Source organism: Periplaneta americana, chromosome 12, assembly GCF_040183065.1.
Source record: "Periplaneta americana isolate PAMFEO1 chromosome 12, P.americana_PAMFEO1_priV1, whole genome shotgun sequence".
NCBI classification, from domain to species: domain Eukaryota; kingdom Metazoa; phylum Arthropoda; class Insecta; order Blattodea; family Blattidae; genus Periplaneta; species Periplaneta americana.
This window is the reverse complement of record NC_091128.1, coordinates 68394477-68404799: the sequence shown is the minus strand read 5'-3', so window position 1 is coordinate 68404799 and position 10323 is coordinate 68394477. Positions and strand designations below refer to the sequence as shown.

Below are 10323 nucleotides of genomic sequence, written 5' to 3'. Positions count from 1 at the left end.
AGCACATAGGAATATCCACTCAATGTAAATTCTTTTATAAACCTTCTATTGCTTTGATCAGTCTTCTTGTCTACCGGAATGACAGCTTTGCTGAACTTTGTGAGCCTAAGCGTGAATTAACTAAATAAAAATATATGGTTTTTGTTTTGTACCAAAATTTATTTTGTTGCTTGCTTGTGCTGTGTCATATGATAACGTGTTAAGTATACTCCTCTTTTACCTTATCTGTCCATCAGAAAGCACTTTAGTTTGTTGTAAATTATTTTATTCTACTTTAATATGTAGTTTTTCCAATAGTTCAAATTTATACCTAGTTGTATTTTCTTATTAGTCAAATGTTCTGGTAATACTGCTGAAATGTGTTTTATTTTACCAAAAATATATCACTAGAAGAAAGAGCTCATAAATTACCCTAATATTTCAAGTTACTTTTTAAGTTTTTCAATTAGAAATATTAATTAAAGTATTTATGAACAGCGCCACTTAACAATAATCATGGTTCAATTCTCCCCAATGTGGTTAGAAGTTACAAATATGAAAATAATGCTTATCACGGAGAAGCGAAAGATTGACCATGATGCATGTGTTCTAGCTTGCTAGTGGTCTTGCATAAAAATTCGTAAAGCAGCCAATGTGGAAATTTATTCACTGGAAAGCTCCAAAATTGCAAATTAAAAAACACCAATACTAATACTGATCAAGGAAATATGAAGAGAAATGACCTGAGTATATAGGAAGGATTATCAAACATCAGCCTCATTTAAGTTGAAGACTACAGGAAGTAGAGGAAGATAATTTTTAGATGATGACAATGATAACAGTAACATTATGTTCTAAGGATAAAATGAACAGGTTGATTAGTGAGTCAGCAAACTATGAAACATTCACTGGCACAGAGTAGGTTGAAGGGACAATGAATGGCTGCAAATATGTTAAGACTGTCAGGAGAGATGCTACCAACAATGGAAGAAGAATTTTTAAGTAGAAATAGTGCTACCAACAATGGAAGAAGAATTTTTAAGTAGAACTAGATCTTTCAGCAAGATCTTGCAAAATTCCCGAAATTAACCATCTTTCTCAATCAAAATGAATTTAGGATATTGGCAATAAACTCACCAGATTTCAACCTGAATGAGAATCTATGGGCAACAATCTCGACAGACAGAGAGAAAACAAACGAAAAAAAGAACAATCTTGTTACATTAAGGTCAGTGTGGGGGGAGGGGGGGGAACTCCTTTTGGCTAATGCAGATCTTATTACACAGAAATTAAATTCAATAAATGTAAGGAAGATAACGTTTTAATTTTACGTTTGCTTCAATTAATTTGCACACTACTATACCACTTAACAATACGTTAATTATAAGCATTCAAATTATGAAGTTATGACTGGCACCATGGTAAGCCACTCCGCAAAGAAAATTCATTACAAAAACACTTTTCTAAGATGGATTAATGAAGTTTTTGGGAGTTCCAATCGTGAATTAAAAAAAAACCTCAAACATACACAATATGTTAAATGAAATGAAGGTTGTGTCAGTAAAAATACGGTAAATTCACATTTTCTGTGACTTCTATTAAGCCTGCACTGGATGTAATTATTCAAGATGTACTAAATCAATATGTGAGTGGATGAATCCTGACAGATCTGAAATGATATAACCCTGAAGACAGAATCATCAAGTAACACACTGGGGATTTTAATTTTGAAAAAAAGTACCACAAAACTAAAAAATGTCATCACAACTCCATCACCAAAAGCTTAAAATCTTTCAACTTTTATAACATGATTAAAATACTTGTTTCATAACAATAACGAATTATTTTTTATAAACAATTATTTTGTAGTTAATGAACGTTGAAATAAACAGAGTGTCTCAGCTCAACATCATCAAAATGATGCAGGTGTAGTCAATTCCAAGACAAGTACTTTAAGATCAGTTATCTTAGGGAGCTAATTAAACACTAAGAGTCTGGGGTAGAATCAAAAGAATGGGTAATAGACATGGTGGCACTAACTGGAAGTCATGTGATACTTATTACAATCAAATATCTATATAAAGAAATTCTAGGGACAATTATATTATTTTCATTAAACTGAACAAGTAACATAGCAATATAACATTGAAGTCATGCAATACAATAATGAATCTTCTTCAGCAAATGGGCAAAACACAAAAGCTCAATACAGATACACACATGAGTTACTGGTCTAGGCAAGGAAATACTGTTCAGAGAGTACAGGTAAACAGCCCGCGAATTGATCTGCATTTACGGAATTGAAGTGAAAATATACTAAATAAATTCGCACAATGGGTAATATTTTGATGAAGAAACTTTTTTTTTTTGTTCTAACAAAATATTCATATATTGGTGTTCGTACAAATGTCATTATTTAACATTATGCCTTATGGAGACATGGGTGGGCATTACAAATATTTTCGTTAAACTAAAAAATTTGTTGAAATGGTGTTCATTATATCAATATTTGACTGTATATTGTCTATACAATAGACCAGTTTCACAGTGTTGGAATGGAAGATTCCAAGAATGTAGAACTGGAAGACATTCATTTGGTATACATATACGGAATCAGTTTAACAATTTTAATGACAACAGTTTCCCAGCATAAGTCGCTCTATTTGAAAGACATTTGTCTTCATAGTTAGGCATTTACAGAGGAGAGAATTGTCACAGACAGAGAGGCATAATGATGGAAGCAAAAAATGATATGTGATATGTTTGATCAACCAGATTCGGTCACTGAAGTTAAAGAGTACAACTTCGTTGGCCAGGCAGAATTGAGAAGATATCACTATAAAACCCACAAAGAAAAGCTAAAGTGGGGGGGGGAGGAGGGAAAGTTGGAAAACCCAGGAAGAAGTGGCTGGATGATACTGAAGAAGATGATATCAAGAAGCTGGATATTAGAAGGTAGAGGATAAAGGCAAAGGATCAACCAGAATGAAAGAAACTTGTCACAGAGGCCAAGGCTCTTTGAAGGTTGTAATGCCATGGTATTATTGTTTTTATTGATGTCATGGTGGAAGAATATTTTGAACATCATATTTTGAGGAGGTGCTAGCTTATGTGACAGAAGTATGTTCAATTAGCATCTGTACAATTTCCCATAAAATGGTTTCCTCTAACAGTGTGTGGAAATGTTTCATATATTTATTACAGTATGCTTCAATTGTACATTTGGGACCACAAACTGCCTTCTGATGATATGTTCACTATCTCAAAAGACTCAAATTTGACTCTTCTACAATCTATAACATATGATCCCATTGGAGCTGAGATATTCTGTATATTAAATCCTTTACATAAGTTTACATTCTGAGAAGTAAGCATTTTTCAGTAGTGGATGTGTGTTTATAAATAAGGGGGGCTTGATTTCAATATCACAATGAAAATGCCTGCCCAAGTATTCAGTTTGTATATACAAGAGAATACTATATCCCAACAAATGTAAAAAAGAGATAGGTTATTGTTATTCTAATAGTTCAACACAGCATACTACAAAACAGCACAGGATTATCTACAAAGAATAAGAAAAATGTTAATAGAGTATTCTGAAAAAAAAGAAGTACACATGTTAAAGGACAGTTGAAAAGAGAAGAGCTCTGACAGTTCACTATGATTGGAGTCAAATCAGCTACGTGAACTAACGGCGTTATATGCAAACCTCAAGTATTATATGCACAGTCCACATACAGTACATCTGATAAAAACAGTAAAACATACGACTTATTGTTATAATCTTGATGAAGAAAGAACAGAAGCTAGTACATGAGATTCGTAAGATACAATATATTTAACCAGTATCGTGATACGAAGACAATTCTATAATACACACATGTAAAAATGATACGCAATTATTGGCTTCTACACCACCACATGATCTTCCAACTCCTGCACATACAAACTGTCAAAGCACAACTCTTGTCAGCATTAGTGTAGTACTTGTCAACTCCCATTGTATTTTCCTTTGCAAGAATTAACAAGAAGTTGTCACATTCATGTCACTGATTTATTTAGAAATATTTTTGGTGAAAGCACACTGAAAATAAAGAGGATATATGTTCCAGTTTCCTCTCTCAAAGGCCCTCGTTCTTCTGAAACAAAATATATTCAGGCCAATTTTTCGGATTTTAAACATATTTCAATAACATTTCCTTTAATCCAGGACCTGGGAATACTTTTGGGTAACAGTATTTGAAAAATGAAGAGACATGTGTCTTGGTGTTTTTGCTAATATATATCTTAGATTTGGCAAAACAATAATTAAAAAATCATGATGTCATTGTTGCACATAATATCTTCTTATATACAACATCATGTATACAAAATAAGATGGATGTCTACTAACTCCAGCATTGTAGTACTGAATTGTAACAATATGATGTTTGGGTGGTATTTGTTCACTATACAATAAATACTAATAAATTTGTTAATATTAGAGCCCACTGTCCGTTTTGTATGGAATATGCAGCAGGCTATCCTAGTAGATCAAGAGAATAAGACAATATATTAACTTTGTTTGCCATATCTTGCACATAAGTTTCAAATTCCTCTATCTAACTGCACAGTTACTGGATTATTACTTGTGGCTAGAGATTCAGTTTCAAAACTTACTGTCAGTACTCTAAAATCGTTAAAAATTACAATGTTTGAGATTGACCAAATTGCATTCAAAATTCTCACGTACTCATTGAAAATTGTACCTACAGTATGACTTATATTTTAATAGTTAATTCGTATCTGTCAATTATATAATTATGTAAAATGTTTTTCATGGGTCATACCAAAGTGTAAAAATTAAGTCAAGTTCACTATTTTATAAGTTTTATTTCTTTATATTTTTAAAAATTATTATTTCTGAGTCCCCAGAGTCATTCTCTATTTGACAACATAATTATAATTTATTATTTAATAGTATGGATATTAAACTTTTAACATTAGTTAATCAAATAAGGATTCACTATTTCTGATCTGATAAATTTTGCCAAGTTCACTATTTCATAAATTTTATTTTTGTATATTTTTTAAATTGTCTGATATTTCTGAATCCTCAGGGTCATTCTCTATTTGAGAACATAATTATAATTTATTATTTAATAGTATGGATATTAAACTTTTAACATCAGTTGATCAAATAATTCACTACTTCTGGTCTGGTAGTTAAACAAAATAAAATGTCTACATTATTAATTTTCTAACTATTTGTATTAGTAAACATATTTCAACTAGTAGTACGAACGAATTACAATTAATGAATTATTACAAAATGAAAGTAATATTGTGTTGTTAAATTCAAGACATAACAGCAGTAATATCTTCTTACTGCAAAGTTTCAGTAATACAATATCAGCCTTACTGGCATATATTGTACTCAAAGTACAGATCCAGCAAATAATCTAGTACCATAGTTGTCACTTGCTTTACTTTTAATAGCTAAAACAAGCAAAAACTTTCATTAACATTAACCTTTTGACGCTGGAATTTAAATATCTCTGTGATACATACGATTTAAATGTCGTAATATCCCATTTTAAAGTATGCATGCAGTGGCTACTTAAATTGATTTTCGTTTTTTTTTTTTTTCAATACTATATTTACTGTAGACTGAAGTTGACATTAGGAGTCAAAAAGTTAAACACTCACAAAGAACTGTATCAAGACCAGACTTAAATTCTGAATCACTTGATTGTCCTAACACATGCCAACATTATGTGTGGTTATGCCTCACATATCACCCTCAAAACAATATCTATTATGGTAAATTAAAAATAAAATCAGGATCAGTGTGACCTGCTGCGATTATGGCAGGGCATACAGTAGGACATGCAAAAGACTCAAGTGTATTAAATATCTAATTTTATTCTTTTTTTACTGGGAAACTAGAACCTGTGGACAAGAAAGCTGAGACATATGTCCTTTTATTTTCGATGTAGTTTCACCAAACAAATTTCCAAACAGATCAGCTGACAACTTCCTCCTTGTACGTTCTATTCCCCGTTCTCTCGTCATAATCTTGAATTAAGTGAAGTGATATTTGCAAAGAAGCAATGAGATAATTCATTCCCACAGCAATGTGTAGTTTTGTTGCTTAAATGATACAGGTTTACATGTTGTTTGCATCTGTACCTTTATGTCAGAGTAGTTAGTAGCCCATGTTACAATTGCTGTAACTATAATTCCAGGCAAAGATTAAGGAAATAAGAATAAATTACAGTACAAACAAGTGAACGTAAAAATATTTTGAATATGAACTCTAGAATCCATAAAGATATGTCTTGAAGACCATGGCAAAACTTAAGCATACGGTGTTAGATTTGTTATATTTATATTATTTTATGTTTGATTGTGCTCCCCATTTTGAAAAATATGACAAATGTAATAGATTATGAACTATACTAAACTATATTTCATTGCTACTTATATTCAAACTACTTCATATAATTGAATGTATGAGGGCGAGTCAAATGAAACCAGGACAGGATTACAGTCCTTGGTGATGATGTAATCTACACATACTGTAAGTGCAATACATCAATGTGAACATATGTATTTCAGAAATACTACTTAGTTCCTATGATCAATTGTCTATTAGCAATAAAGACATATCTTGAACTCCTGAAAGCGCTCCAGGAGTAACATCATGCAGTAAACCATTTTCTTGCTGTAGAGGGGGATTCAACTAGCAGAGATACATCAGTGACGTATTGGTGTGTGTGGGGATCGTAGCCTGGGGAAGTCAACGGTGAAGAATATGAAAAGGTCGAAAGTACTATGAATAATGATGAGATACTGAGAGATAATTTTGGGCCAGAATCAAAGTGTGTTGGCAAGTGCTGACACATTCAAAATATTCAAGAAGCAAACAATAGCAGACGACTTGAAATGCGCCATGTTTTTCGACCATCATGGAGGTCTGCCTCATTGGTATCTTGGAACATAGTCACACAAACAATGTTAACAAATACTATGAAACAGTGAAGAATATGCGTGGACCACATAAACAAAAACAAATTCCCAGGTCTCATCATCTAGGACATAATTCTCCTTCATAATAACATAGAATTACATATCACTCATATCATGACAAACTTAATTCAAAACTTGTTACAGGAGATGCATCAATATCCTCCTAATAGGCCAGATATGTTGCAGTCTGATTTTCATGGTTTTGGACCACAGAAAGAAGTAGTGATGATAAGATGAACTTCCCTATTTTTTAAGGGAATTTTTGTCAATGTTTCCATGGAAAAGGGAAAATATTGAATATTTTGCCTAACGTTCAGGGAAAAGATTTATAGTTTGCGAATATGTAACAACATTTATAACGTCAACAATATATTATCTTTGACAAAGCAGAACAATTAAATTAATTTCGAAGTATTTACCTATAACACTGATTTTATCTTTATATAATTTTACTATCTGTGTGCTAGAGTTAATGGCACAAAAAATTATTTATAACCAATATTTTAACTAAAAATATAAAATATTGCATAATAAAGTAATAAATGAAAGACAATAAGTTTGTTTTCAATATTTAATCCAATAAACCAATATAATAAATTTATCAGACTGGATAAGCACACTATTAGCTCTAACATCATTATTCTAATGAGATTTTGATTGGTTCCAACGCATTATGTTCAATGAAATAAGTTATTAATATATCTCCACAAAACTCCACCAGGCTGGAGTTAATATTGAGAGAAAAATTCTAGCATAAAAGGTGTAACGAAATGGAAAATTCTGTCAGAAGAACTTATCATCACAGCTCTGAAGAAGGCATTAAATGGACAAAAAAATAATTTGGATGGCCAGGTACAGAAAAAATGCGAACAATGTTTCCAAGCACAACCAGTAGCCTTTATTCAAACTGTGATCAATCATTCAACCTTGCAAAGGGATCAGTGTGTAAACTGCTACAGTGTATTTTAATATTCAAGGCTATCTGTGTTCAAAGTTATTAATGTCAGCCAGGTTTCATTTGAATCGCCCTTATACATGTACACCTGTTTTTAGCTAGTAAAAATTGTTTAGAATATTAAGTGGACTTATTCTACCATATTAACTCCTCTAGTAAAATAATTACACATGGTTTATTAAATTAAGTGACGAATATAAAGGTTGTCACAAAATTCCACTAACAAGCTTGAAGTGCTTGAAAACACGAAGTCAAAAATGTTGAAAGAAAAAGAAGTAATGTTCTAGGACTCATCATTTTCGAAGTATGGAGGCAGGAGGGAAGAAGAAGAAGACGAAGAAGAAGAATAGCCAAATAGTGGTCAACTTCATTTATCATAATGCACAACCTGAGATTCACAGTATCTGATATTGTCTATTTCACAGGGTTTACCACTGATTGATACTTTCACTTCCATTTCATTGGAAAATGACATCCTACCTCAGCTATTGTTTTCTCACCTCTCTTGCTCAAAGCCTGGACTGCCCAAATCATAACTTGGCACATATCTTGTTCCAGGATATCTCGAAAATGATAAGAATTAGGACACTATTTCTTTCCATAATTTTTAACCAGTTTTTACAGCCAAATACGTCCTATAAGTTTGTCATTACAATTTTATGACAACGTGTATATTCCATTCACTACTCTCAAGATGCTGAAATTCTCAACAAATGCACGAGTTTGAATAACCATGAAAGACTAGTCATAAGGACTACATCCAAACTAAAGTCACATGTTAAATATGTATAGCAAATCTGGTGCAAAATATATCATGTGCAGCCTAGAAATAACAAAATTCAAGGCATTATAATTATAGAAGTGGAATGGACACATTAGTATAACAAAGTTGGAATGCCTTCAAGGGAAACGAATAAAGAGGTATGTGATGTTTAATCAATTCCACGCTCAACAAGCCACGAGGCACAGCAAGGACAGAAGGCACGGTGATCTGATCGAGGCTTGTTTTTTAAGTACTCTTCTATGTACTGACAAGGACAAAGAGCTGAAACAAGATGGCGTGGATCCATGGGGTTGCCACCCTCCTCATCCACAGTCCAATCCAGACGACGACGAAGAAAGTCCTTAGACCAGCGTTGAATGTAACGAGTCAGTAACTGCTCTCCTCTTGCCTATGACCCAACATGGAATTTATACGGATTACAGTGAAAGAAAAGCCACTTGTAACAATACTAATGTATTAACTGTGAATTCAAAGGCCTGGAATTGACTGTTCACACTTTTAAGAATTTTAAAATTAACAGTAAGTTGAAGTATGATTAAACTAAAGTTAATAAATAATATAGATTATATAGAACCCAATTTACACAGTCTTACAAAAGGAAGAATTTGATGATTTCCTAAATAATTCGCATGATTTGATATAGATAAAATGATGCCAGAAATGTTTAATTTTTACGTGGAATACTGATATCAATACTACTACAATGGAACTTCGATTGGCAGGCTAATTTGTTCCACAAAACTGTAACAGTTAACGAAGTGATAACAAATTAATCATTTAAAAACATCTTTCTTTTAGGTACAACTTCAACAAAATTATTATAAAATATATCATTGTTTAATACTATCACAATGTTTAATTTAATAAAATAATTATTCAATTCATTACATTTCTTAAAGGACTTTAACAGAAAAACTTAATAAATAATGTAAAATTCAATGAAGGCTATCCTACAGTGAGTTATGATACACTATAAATTAGTGAATAAAAGATGAGTGTTTTCGTAAATGACAAGTATTTTTCCTGGACCAAAAATACAATAGAATAAATAGAATAAAAATTAATATTTTGCCGCAAACCAAATTTGTGGTAAAACGGTTTCAGCACAGATTATAATGGTTCATTATTACTTGTTCCTCAATAAATACTAAATCACATATTTCGATGGAATGCCAAGTTTGCTTAGAGACTTTAACAATGAAATGTAACAGCTGACATACTCTTACATGTTTACATAACGAGACCAGTGGGCATACAGAATGCTAAAGAATGCCGTCGTCATATACAGAAATTTACTTGTACCCAAATAAAAGATTTACATTACAGTAACTGCAGGCAATGAAACTAACGTGCAATAAAGATGACTAAAAATTATCACAGCTGTAGCTATTTTACTTACAATAATTTGGAAGACAGATGCTACATGCACAGAATGTTAACAGAAAGATGAAGAGGGTCAATTTACTTTAGCCTGTTATTCACTTATCCATACTGAAAGTAAATGCTACATTTCCACTATAACGTCACCATGAGTTTTAACTACTTTAATAATTTCTAGACAGTGATAATAAAATTATCGATGTTTTTTTTTTTT

General features: G+C 32.0%; 1 protein-coding gene across 5 annotated transcripts in view; it reads right to left on the bottom strand.

The window, feature by feature from the left end:
* Positions 1 to 10323, bottom strand: part of LOC138710529 (transmembrane protein 268) — a 92146-nt gene that overhangs the window by 58741 nt on the left and 23082 nt on the right. Inside the window, exon 7 of one of the 5 annotated variants that reach the window (XM_069841493.1) lies at positions 5848 to 9117. The exons of the other annotated variants lie outside the window; for them this stretch is intronic. Within the exon in view, the coding sequence (XP_069697594.1) occupies positions 8878 to 9117 (240 nt within the window). The 3' untranslated portion in view covers positions 5848 to 8877. Of the gene's footprint in view, positions 1 to 5847; positions 9118 to 10323 lie in introns of those variants that run through there. 5 annotated transcript variants of the gene reach the window in all.